General features: G+C 43.4%; 4 protein-coding genes across 8 annotated transcripts; 2 read left to right on the forward strand and 2 right to left on the reverse strand.

The window, feature by feature from the left end:
• Nucleotides 1-188: 188 nt before the first annotated feature.
• Nucleotides 189-2,676, forward strand: CG9368 (uncharacterized protein). Of its 3 annotated transcripts, none has more exons than NM_168804.3 (3): nt 189-532; nt 598-616; nt 1,212-2,676. In NM_168804.3, the coding sequence occupies exons 1-3, from the start codon at nt 329-331 to the stop codon at nt 1,535-1,537; spliced, it is 549 nt and encodes a 182-aa protein (NP_730432.1). In that variant the 5' UTR covers nt 189-328; the 3' UTR covers nt 1,538-2,676. The 3 variants fall into 3 exon arrangements, with proteins under 3 accessions (NP_730432.1, NP_730433.1, NP_001262057.1); NM_168805.3 differs by having other exon boundaries at nt 1,227-2,676; NM_001275128.1 differs by having other exon boundaries at nt 598-2,676.
• A 277-nt stretch (nt 2,677-2,953) lies between these two features.
• lush lies at nt 2,954-4,646 on the reverse strand. Of its 2 annotated transcripts, none has more exons than NM_079438.3 (4): nt 4,618-4,646; nt 3,586-4,002; nt 3,380-3,530; nt 2,954-3,319 (listed from the first exon to the last, which is right to left on the reverse strand). In NM_079438.3, the coding sequence occupies exons 2-4, from the start codon at nt 3,805-3,807 to the stop codon at nt 3,231-3,233; spliced, it is 462 nt and encodes a 153-aa protein (NP_524162.1). In that variant the 5' UTR covers nt 3,808-4,002; nt 4,618-4,646; the 3' UTR covers nt 2,954-3,230. The 2 variants fall into 2 exon arrangements, with proteins under 2 accessions (NP_524162.1, NP_001163468.1); NM_001169997.1 differs by lacking the exon at nt 4,618-4,646 and adding an exon at nt 4,512-4,527 and having other exon boundaries at nt 2,964-3,319.
• Nucleotides 4,647-4,763: 117 nt separating this feature from the next.
• On the forward strand, nt 4,764-6,924 carry CG9372 (uncharacterized protein). Its single transcript, NM_140875.3, has 5 exons — nt 4,764-5,224; nt 5,389-5,537; nt 5,597-5,733; nt 5,802-6,381; nt 6,559-6,924. Exons 1-5 carry the CDS (start codon nt 5,137-5,139, stop codon nt 6,829-6,831), a joined length of 1,227 nt encoding a protein of 408 aa, NP_649132.1. The 5' UTR covers nt 4,764-5,136; the 3' UTR covers nt 6,832-6,924.
• Nucleotides 6,413-10,755, reverse strand: Lon (Lon protease). 2 transcript variants are annotated; one of them, NM_140876.3, is made up of 9 exons: nt 10,300-10,755; nt 9,881-10,136; nt 9,358-9,763; nt 9,171-9,300; nt 8,808-9,112; nt 8,322-8,744; nt 7,537-8,265; nt 7,288-7,477; nt 6,413-7,224 (listed from the first exon to the last, which is right to left on the reverse strand). In NM_140876.3, the coding sequence occupies exons 1-9, from the start codon at nt 10,636-10,638 to the stop codon at nt 6,982-6,984; spliced, it is 3,021 nt and encodes a 1,006-aa protein (NP_649133.1). In that variant the 5' UTR covers nt 10,639-10,755; the 3' UTR covers nt 6,413-6,981. The 2 variants fall into 2 exon arrangements, with proteins under 2 accessions (NP_649133.1, NP_730435.2); NM_168806.3 differs by having other exon boundaries at nt 9,358-9,817.
• Between the last annotated feature and the right edge of the window lie 31 nt (nt 10,756-10,786).

Raw genomic sequence — 10,786 nt, forward strand, 5'->3', positions numbered from 1 at the left:
TCTTAGCAAGCAAAAAAAAAAACATTATTTAAGGATTTCCCATAGAAATATTAAGCTACAGTTCTGTAAATAACGAACTGTTGAAATCAACTGACTGCTCTCCCACCCCACAAATCGAAAGCTTGCCCACGCAGTCAGCACGCATGTGCGGGTATGGGCCCCCAAGTGGCTTGCTATTGATTTCTCCAGCGCATTGCTGGGTGAACGCACAAAGAGCTCTGCTCAGCACTCCTTGTAGATACCCATCGCAGGACAAAGGCAAAGCTCGAAACGCTTCTGGCAGCATTTTCAAAGGATAAAAAGGAATTCTCACAAAAACCCAGGAAAGATGCATGCCAGATTTGCGGATCCCGAGCCAGCGTCTCCGGACAGCGTTGATGGAATCGAAACGGAGTCACTGGAGGCGCGGATTGAGGCCTTCAAGCAAAATCCCCAGAACATGGCCGCGTTGCGGGAGGCGCTCGACGATGTGCTCCTGCGGGCTGAGACGGAGGCGAACAGGCGGGCAGTTGAGAGCCAGAAATCGCAACAGGTTGACCACACATATCTAATATTCGTTTTCGAGCTAACTGAACTAACTTGTAACTTCCCTTGCAGGGCAAGGAAAAACGACCGAGTAAGTATACGCAGTGTGGTTCAGTACATTTCACTTCTTAGCTATTTGGATAGTGTATTGCTTTTCCCTTTCGAGCACTTCAGCGCAAACCCTTGCCAAGTGCTGGCCGCTGAATAGACACTTGTGCACAAATCCTTTTCTTAGTCTTGCTTAAGTATTTTTGTATCGATGACTTTCGTGGCAATGAACTCGCTTGACACCTAAGAGTGCCTAGGCTAAAAGTTGGTGGATGAGGTCTAAATCTCAAATATTGCAAATATTTAGGAAAGTATAATCTTCGTGCTGAAATTAAGAGAACTGTCGCGTAATGTTGTAACTTGTTTGATAAAAGTGGGCTGACCTAACTAACTGATGACAGGGCGACCGTTGTGGGCCTCCTCCACGGTTGTTAACAGATGGCAATTAAAACTGAGGAAAGCATATAATTTAGAATATATAAACGCATTCGCACGCCATTTTCACCCATTTTCCAAAAAACCCAGCCAGCTCGATTGCATGACCATATTTTGTTGCACTTAACTTGTATTTTGCGTATCACTGATCTTTATTTCCGTATTTTTGTACTCTCTGCGCCTCGCATGCACTAACCTCTCAGGTTTCGCCATACCAGATTTTAAGAACGGCAAGGTGGTGAATCGCGCTCGAGGATTCGTGGTGCGGATCTTCGATGCCATATGCAATTGCGCCAACAACAATGCGGCGGCGGCCACGACGCGTTTCAAGCTGAGAAGCAACAGCGGCGGAGGGGGAGGCGGCGGAGGTGGTGGTGGCGGAGCCAGCGGAAATGGCAAGCGTCAGCAGTCGCAGAATGAGCCGGAAACCCTAGTCCTGACCAAGAAGAAGCCCGCCGGCGAAGGCAAGAAAAAGAAGGGAGTCAGCATGGCCGATGACGTTCAAGCCGGCGTTCGACTGATGGACTAAGCTAGCTATAATGGACAATGGTTGTCCATGCAATGGGAAAACATAATCAAAATTACCACCAACCCCTTCCTGAACAATGAACTCTTACTCAGCAATCGTCTACTGTCATCTTACCACCTTAATGGATCCTGTCCAGAAGCATTTTCTTCGCTCAAACGTCTTAGGCACAAACCAAATTCTACGTCTTCCCCTTGAAGACCACCAAGTTTATGGTGTAAGCCCTGCAAAGGAATCTTAAAATCGCATAGAACAGGGCTGATGGAAAAGCTTTAGCTCTCTACTATATTGTTTGATATACCCAAATGTGATCCCAGATCGTAATGTTAACGAAAACTCAACTCGAAGCACAAGCAACTCTTCTAGGCTAGTTATGAAAGGAGAAAACCCCTATATACGACATTTGTATACACTCTCCAGCTCTCAGACATTATTTGGTCCCCACGCACAACACAATCAACGGCATTACACAATCCCAGTGGAATCGACGAGGGTTTGCCCCGAATCTCCACCTAATTATAACTACGATATATCAAATTATATACCTAACTATATGTGTATGTGTATGACTATAGTTGTCTACGGAACCACCAACCTATTTAGATGTGTGTGTGTAGCAGTTAAAAGTATTTCCAAACCAAACCAAAGCAGCTAACAACAAACGGTTCAATATACAAGCATTAATGTGTACTGATTTTATATACAATGTACTAACTACTATATATACGTGTGAATGTCATTAGACTCTTAGTTGTTTACACAGGTTTCCTCGAACATCCTCATCAAATTCATCAACTAATCCGCACACACGCTCTAATCGGATATATTTTTGTGAGACCCTTTTTGGAGAGATCTACATACATATATAAAGACACTACTCCTATACCGAAACCGAAATTTAAGATATCGATTACTCTCGATTACAGAGAACTTTGTACGCAGATTTGCAAGGCAACCATTTTGTATAAGATTTGCATTTATTTTGTAACCTCTTGAATGCAAAGATCTCCCTAAGTTTGAATGCATTGCTAAGCCAATTGGATGTTTATCGATTACAAAATGTATAAGTATGCGTTATGCAAACATAAAACCGTTGTATTTAGTTAATAATATCAGCAATAAACTATAACATGTTTGAAATCAATGCGGCGTGTTTATATTTTGGGGTGCCATTTTAATCTACAAAAAGGTTTTCAAATATATGATTAAAGATTGTTTTCAAAAAAAAAGATTTGCTTATCGAATTCAGTCGATTGCGGGTATATACATAATCGAAAAATTAATTTAAACAAAATGTTCTTTGTTACTTTGACAATATATAATTTCAGTTTTGATTCAATCAGAATTGGACGACTTTGTCATATAGGCATACGAATAGTCGGAAAATAGAGTTTCGAATGAAATAATATAACACAAACTACAGTTTCGTCGTTTTTAATCATAAATTGATGTTATTCTGTATACATAAGTTGTCTTTAATATATAAATTTTGGTTTCAATTTAATCAACATCATATTACTGCAAGGGTATATAAGTATATACTTCGGCTTTTTGAAGCTAACTTCCTTTCTTGTCATAATTTATGTTTTACGAATTCCAATTCTATTTGATGATTTCAACATAGATAATAAAGCAATCATCCAAGGATTGGTCATTAAAGGATGAACCAGTATGAATTTAGTTTCCAGAAACATTTTTAAGGCCACATGAACTGCCCATCGGCGTTTTCAGAGAAGCACTTGGCCGTCTGGTAGACCCTCTCGCAAGATTCCTTAAATTGTTTATCTGCAAAGATATACCTTACATATATTTACAGCTATGAAAGGTAAGTGTGGGTGTAGTTACGCGTATCCCGACAAGCTTCAACGGATTTCCTGGACATCTCCATCATTTCCGGGGGAACCAGATGCGGAAGTTGGGCCAGCGCCTTGGGAGCGTTGAACTCCCCCTTTTTGTTCACAGTGCCCGCCATCAAAGACACACACTTTGTGTAGCACTAAAAGGATAAAGGATTCAAACACTGGTGCCTGCAAAATGAAAGCGGCATTCACCATAAGATCCTGCGATGGCGGAAAGTTGAAATCACCCACGCGAAGCCGATCGAGATCTTCTGTTTTGAGCTTAAACTTCGGCGCACAGCCACTGCGGATCATGTCTAGCGAGGTCAAGAACTGCTCCATCGTCATGGCAACTGCAGGATCGGGTAGCAGGAGTACCAGCACTTGCAGGACGATCGCGAAAACAGCGGAAGAGCGTCGTTTCCAATGCTTCATGGTGGCGGAAAGCTAAATACGTTGAGTAACCATGTCGTAGGAGAGTTTTATAGGTGATCATGGTGGCAGGGAAAGGTGGTAATTAAATCGCAGGGATTAATAATTAAGTAACACACTCGCACGCCATTTGAGTTGACTAGGAAGTTGTATTTGTACCATTTGAATGACACGACAATAGTCGAATTTTAGAGATACCTGTTAAAAAATAATAAATAATAATTTTTAAACCAATTTTCAGGATAAAGTGGGTAAGCGATGAGTTTATAGCACCGCATATATGTATATTCATATGTATATGTGATCATATAATATTCCCAGAAATTCAAATCCAGTGCTCTACCTATAAAAATTGTTAAATAATAAAAATATGGTCTTCGCAATAATATTAAAATAATATATTTTAAATATTTTTTAAGGATATTTTGACTAATTATTTGTTTGACGCTTTCTATTTTAAACTTATTTTTTAGTACACTTATTCGGTATTCGTCTTATTACATAATAACATAATCTGCCAACTGAAGTCGCCCCATTCCATTTTCTTCGCCTCCATCATTCAATACTATTACTTAAATTATGTTAAAATGTTAAAGGGTTGGGTTTTAAATTAAGACATTAAAATCATTTCTGCAGTGACAATCAAACCGTGCATCGCAAATGTTTTCTTCGATTCCGGTTGTGCCGTGCAATTGATTTATTATTACTACTTTGATGTGCAAGCGTCAAAAGGCAATTAAATAGAGAATATAACTGAGTATAAAATCTTCCTTAGTATTTCGGAGATGATACTTCTATGGAATCAAAACCCACCGAACCGGATCATTTGCGATGCACATCACGTTCGCCTCGGAGAATCCAAACTGATCATCATGGGCACTACTCGCCCCTGGCAACATGTTGCCAAGCTGTTGCCAGCAACATTGAGATAATACACCAAATTGGGTCTAAGCTCAGAGGCATTAAAGGGGACGTCATTTCAGTGGCTCGCTTTCCGCCCTACAGATAAGCCAAGTGCTCGGATTAACTCAAGTATTATATAATAGTTACTATATCGCTAGCGGTTCCAATCCCATTAAGCTTTCGCCTGGGAACTGAGCATGGAGTAAGACGCTTTAATAGCCAGGAAAACCCCATAGTGTCGACGCATCGAACAGGTTCAACAGCAGTATCCAAGGCAAGACGTATGTAAATTGAGCCGATCTGAGCTCAGCTCCATATCGGAGAAGTAGCTTTAGCTGGTTGGAGAACTGTCAAAACAGAACTGATTCAGCGGGCAACGGAAGCGACACGCGATTAAAATTCCCACTGCACTCGCGAAAATAACTCAAAATGAAGGCATTTCTTTGGGCATTGGTGATTTTACTGGGCTATATCCCGCAGAGTACAATCGCCAAGACTGTATCCACTGATTTTTTAGGTGAGTCACGTTTTTATACCAACATAAAAAATTGTGCAGGTGCATTTAATAGCAAAGTTATTTATCAAAGTTAAAACTCATTTCACCCAAATACTTGATATTTCTAAGACAAATTCCAAGAATCTAATGTAAACCAAACCTAAAGATTTTCGTCTACCACCCAGATCTTCTCGACTTCAGCGATAATGATGAGTTTCAATGGGGGGAGTCGGAGAATCAGGTATACGAAAATCGCACTGGGGAAAACCGCGTCGTAAGTTTCCTGTCCCAACATCGCCTAAACAAGCGACAGGCTCCCACCTCGCAATTGCTGGTGAGTTTATGTCTTATGCATACATACCAGTATCAGGTAACTACAAATGATAACCGCAGGAGAACAAGGATTATGGAGCATGTAGCACTCCATTGGGTGAATCCGGCCGATGTCGCCACATTATCTACTGTCGCATGCCAGAACTTAAGAATGATGTCTGGCGTCTGGTCTCCCAGCTTTGCATCATTGAGAAAAGGTATATGAATTTTTCTTCTTAATGGCTTGGCATCCTTGTATTATATGTACAAATAATTTGTCTTTCAGCTCCATAGGCATTTGCTGCACTGACCAGTCGACGAGCAACCGATTTAGTCCGCAAGTCGTGACCAGTGCGGACGGTGATGAGCCGCGCATCGTTAATAAGCCGGAGCAGCGAGGTTGTGGGATCACGTCCAGGCAGTTTCCCCGCCTCACCGGTGGACGGCCAGCCGAGCCAGACGAGTGGCCTTGGATGGCGGCCCTGCTGCAGGAGGGTCTGCCCTTCGTTTGGTGCGGTGGTGTCCTGATCACCGACCGTCATGTCCTAACTGCCGCTCACTGCATCTACAAGAAGAACAAGGAGGACATCTTCGTGCGTCTGGGCGAGTACAACACGCATATGCTGAATGAGACGAGGGCGAGGGATTTCCGGATTGCCAACATGGTGCTCCATATCGATTATAATCCACAGAACTACGACAATGATATTGCAATTGTCAGAATCGACAGGGCGACTATATTCAACACCTACATCTGGCCAGTTTGCATGCCGCCCGTGAACGAAGATTGGTCGGATAGAAACGCCATTGTCACCGGTTGGGGCACCCAAAAGTTTGGCGGTCCTCATTCTAACATCCTCATGGAGGTGGGTCGCATATTAAAGTATATTTCATTTTATATACAGCGTTTTTATTTTGTTCTTAAGCTTTCAATTTCTTATATTGATCTAAACAAATTGGTTTCAGCAATTTAGTAACTCAAGCTGAACATAACAAAGAAAGCTTTTTTAAATTAAGAAAATATGTATTACTCCTATCTTCAGGTTAACCTGCCGGTTTGGAAGCAGTCCGATTGCAGGTCGTCATTTGTACAGCACGTTCCGGACACTGCCATGTGCGCTGGATTTCCGGAAGGAGGTCAGGACTCCTGTCAAGGCGATAGCGGAGGTCCTCTGTTGGTACAACTTCCCAACCAACGCTGGGTCACGATCGGCATCGTGTCCTGGGGCGTCGGCTGCGGACAGCGGGGTCGCCCGGGTATCTACACTCGCGTGGATCGCTACCTGGACTGGATTTTGGCTAATGCAGATGTCTAGGATATACGCAGTACTGTCTTCAGTTCGATGGTACATTCAATTTACTTGGCATTAGAATTAACAAATGCTATGGTCTAAATAAACTAATTAACCTGATAACGATAGATATTTATAAAACCTATCAACACCCGCAACACCCCCAAGCTAAATCTAAGAATAAGGCCACGTCTCCGATTTGGCAGCGGCCGCACTGGAAAGCTTCTGCAGCGGCTCCTGCTCTTCAACATTGTTGGTTGTCGTTTCGGTTACATCAGTAAACGCTATCTTGTAGACATCCTCGTAGGTGGTGGCAAAGTGAACCTCCAGACCATCTGTAATGTACGTGGGCAACTCCTCGAAGTCTTTCTTGTTATCCACAGGCAGAATAAGACAATTCACTCCACTACGACGTGCCTGAATGAGGGTGATTTATTTATATTTACACACAAATAGATCATTTATTTCTGTTTTACTTACTGCAATCGTCTTTTCCTTAATACCACCCACGGGTAGCACTTTTCCCTTCAGGGATACTTCGCCCGTCATAGCGATATCTTGGCGCACCGGCTTTCCAGTGGCCAACGATACGAGAGCTGTAATAATGGTGATGCCCGCACTGGGGCCATCTTTCGGTGTGGCACCTTCAGGAACATGGAGGTGAATGTGCCTGTAAGGGCCACATATATAGATTAACGAAAATAAGAAAACGCAAATTAAAAAACTTACTCTTGCTCTAAGAACAGATTATTGGGTTCCAGCGAATATAAAAAGTTGCGCGCCACCGTTAAGGCTATTTGGGCCGACTCCTTCATGACATCTCCCAAATTTCCGGTGATGTGCAGCGATCCGGCGACAGTGTTCGGATCTGTTTTTGCCCCCTGGCGAATGTGACGCCTTGAGGTTTCGATGTAAAGCGATGAACCACCCATGGCGGTCCAGGCCAGACCCATGACTACACCCACCGGTGTGGTTGCGTACATGCGATCTGAGCTAAAGATTTGTTTGCCCAGGAATGTGGTCAGATTATCAGCGTTAACCGGAAAGTGCTCGCCTTCTTTTTTGACCACTCGGAAGGCCACCTTGCGAATAACTTTCTCGATATGCTTTTGCAGGTTTCGCACCCCGGATTCCCGGCAATAACTGCGAATCAGCATGTTTAGGGCATCCTCGGAAATGTTGATATGCTTGTCCGTTAATCCACAGTCCTTCATCGCTTGTGGCATCAGATACTGACGAGCGATGGCGATCTTCTCTTCGGCAACATACCCAGACATCTCAATCAATTCCATGCGATCTCTTAAAGGCTCGGGAATAGTGTCGATCACATTAGCTGTGCAGATGAAGAGCACTCGCGAGAGGTCTACCGGCACATCGAGGTAGTGGTCCAGGAAATTCGCATTCTGCTCGGGATCTAGTAGCTCTAACAATGCTGAGCTAGGATCTCCCTGGTAGCCCCTAAAATAGGTTATTTATTATATTACAGTATATCTTAATGAAAGCCTTTTACTCACTTGCCGATCTTGTCCACCTCGTCGATGAGTACCAGAGGATTTTCAATCTTAGTCTTCTTCAGGCACTGAATCAGTTTACCCGGCATTGCGCCCACATAGGTGCGGCGATGTCCCTTGATCTCAGCAACGTCTGTCATGCCGCCCACACTAAAGCGGAAGTACTCGCGATTCAAAGCGCGTGCAATGGACTTTGCTATGCTTGTCTTGCCCACACCAGGGGGTCCATGAAAGCACAAGATCTTGCCCTGCGTAGAGCCCTTGAGGGAACTGACGGCAATAAATTCTAAAATACGCTTCTTGATATCCTCCATTCCGTAGTGATCGTCGTTTAGTGTTTCAGTGGCCTTCTCCAGGCAGAGATTTTCGGTGCTGATAACGCCCCAAGGTAGGGAAGTAAGCCAGTCGAGGTAATTGCGAGTTACACTAAAAAAAAGTAGTATGAGCATATTAGTTAAGCTAAATTCCAAAATATTTTGTAGAACTCACTTAAACTCGGAACTATGACTCTCCAGGAAGTTCAGCTTGGTGAGTTCTTCATCAATAACCGTCATAATAGCTTCGGGAACCACCTTATCCTTCAGCTTTTCGCGGTACTTTTCACCAATGGCATCCTTGTCGTCTTTTTCGATGCCCAGTTCTTTTTTGATGACTTTCAACTGTTCCTGGAGTATATATTTGCGATGTTGCTGCTTGACTTTTTCCTCTACTTCGCGTCCAATTTTTTGTTGGAGCCTGGAGAGTTCCAACTCCTTTTTGAGTAAAGTTAAGGCCAATTGTAGACGTTCTGGGATCTGAAATAGTGATACATATATAAGATTTTTATTTCCGATATAAGTTTATTTTAGTTACATCTGTTTCCTCAAGAATTTTTTGCAGCTCAGCTGGTTCTCCAGCGGAAAGGGATGCTCCTAAATCGCACAGATAAATGGGGTTGTCGACAACTCGTTGATTTTGGTGCAGCATCTGCTGTAGACTCTCTCTGGAAAGTATGATTAATGGCAGATAAACATGTTGTTTGTATCATTTTAAAACATACCTATACAAGGGATTCATTGTGATTATGTCCCGAAGAGTCTTGATTATCTCCTGAGTTAATGCCTTCACCTCTTCCGTTTGTTTATAGATCGGTTGCTTTACGTTCTCCACTTCAACAATAAGAACAGGTTGGGCGCTGGGCGCAGATTGATTAACATTTTCTTTGGCACCAGTCTCAGGTTCCACTATCTTTTCTTCTGTTGGAGGCTTTGGCAAGCTCGATGACTCGACTTTGCCTGATTTCAGTGGCGGCTCCAGAGTCTGGTTTTGTATAAGTTCTTCAGCAGCCGCCGATTCACGTGATTTTCCGGTCCGACTCCTGGGAATTCGGCCACGGGGCTTTCGGGCTGGGTCGGATCTTGATTTTATAGGTGCCGCATCCGCTTGATCAGTGCTTTGATCTTCAGCTGGGATTTGTAATTTTATATTAAATAGAGGATAATGCAAAGTTGTCATTTTCACTAAGGGCAGAAACATAGGTCACACATCTGGGCGCTTAGTGGGTGTGTGGAAAATATGCTTACCGGGCTTAGGAGGTGGCACGTCCTCTACCACCTGACCTGTTATACGAATACGACGATGGGCCACCACAACCATGCGCAGCTTATCACCGAGATCCTGCAGCTCTTGGATTTGTGCAAATGTTCCGAGATTGTAGACATCATTCAAATTGGTGATAAGCTCCTCTTCGCCATCAGTTTTCTTAAGGAAGACGCCTACGTAAGGTTGATTCAGCTTGACTTTGCGACGGAGTAGATCCATGATGATGGGATTGGATACCTATTAGCACATCGGATTTTTTCAAAGCCAAGGAAAAAAGTATTATTAAGGCGTACTTTTAAATGTTGTAAACACTAATAAGAAGTCTAGCTCATTAAAAGCTTACTGACTAAATCAATTCATGATAGTGAGTAGTTATTCATCCAGTCAAATGAAACCTTACCTCCACTATCTTCATAAAGCGGGGAAAGAGAGGATTCTTGCGCATGGCCAACAACGGAACATGTGGCCACACGTCCGGCACCGCCACAGTTGCCGGAAGATGGGTATCTTGATCGGACATAAGATCGGGTCCCATAATAATATCCCCGTTGGAATCATCCCGCTTGCGGCTGTAGAAGCGCTGCACCATCAAATTGGCTCCGTGGAGCCGCTGGAGGCGCAACGACCGATCCCGGCAGTATTGCATCAGGGAACTCTGAATGGGACGATTCCGGTTCCACACTGACGACGAGGCGATGCCACGCATCATGGGGCGCACTCGGATAGCGCGGGCTAACATATTGAAAGCAATATCCACTCGCAATTTACTTAGAAATAACTAGAAATGGTAGAAAAACAATTTGCAGTCCAAATGTGTGGTGAGTGATTATGTGACGGCTGGTGAAATGACAGCGGCTGACAGTGCTGCAAAACGATTTCTTCTATTG

Source organism: Drosophila melanogaster, chromosome 3L, assembly GCF_000001215.4.
Source record: "Drosophila melanogaster chromosome 3L".
Taxonomy (NCBI): domain Eukaryota; kingdom Metazoa; phylum Arthropoda; class Insecta; order Diptera; family Drosophilidae; genus Drosophila; species Drosophila melanogaster.

Excerpts from the sequence above, each read along its gene's own strand:
- CG9368 (NM_168804.3), top strand. The coding sequence starts at position 329 with ATGCATGCCAGATTTGCGGATCCCGAGCCAGCGTCTCCGGACAGCGTT.
- lush (NM_079438.3), bottom strand. The coding sequence starts at position 3,807 with ATGAAGCATTGGAAACGACGCTCTTCCGCTGTTTTCGCGATCGTCCTG. Across the intron at positions 3,531-3,585 it reads CGCCATCGCAGGATCTTATG|TGCTACACAAAGTGTGTGTC; the intron begins GTGAATGCCGCT and ends TTATCCTTTTAG. Across the intron at positions 3,320-3,379 it reads TGAAGCTTGTCGGGATACGC|ATAAACAATTTAAGGAATCT; the intron begins GTAACTACACCC and ends ATATCTTTGCAG.
- CG9372 (NM_140875.3), top strand. The coding sequence starts at position 5,137 with ATGAAGGCATTTCTTTGGGCATTGGTGATTTTACTGGGCTATATCCCG. Across the intron at positions 5,225-5,388 it reads TGTATCCACTGATTTTTTAG|ATCTTCTCGACTTCAGCGAT; the intron begins GTGAGTCACGTT and ends TCTACCACCCAG. Across the intron at positions 6,382-6,558 it reads ATTCTAACATCCTCATGGAG|GTTAACCTGCCGGTTTGGAA; the intron begins GTGGGTCGCATA and ends TCCTATCTTCAG.
- Lon (NM_168806.3), bottom strand. The coding sequence starts at position 10,638 with ATGTTAGCCCGCGCTATCCGAGTGCGCCCCATGATGCGTGGCATCGCC. Across the intron at positions 9,818-9,880 it reads CGTGCCACCTCCTAAGCCCG|TGAAAATGACAACTTTGCAT; the intron begins GTAAGCATATTT and ends TTCTGCCCTTAG. Across the intron at positions 7,225-7,287 it reads TTAAGGAAAAGACGATTGCA|GCACGTCGTAGTGGAGTGAA; the intron begins GTAAGTAAAACA and ends ACCCTCATTCAG.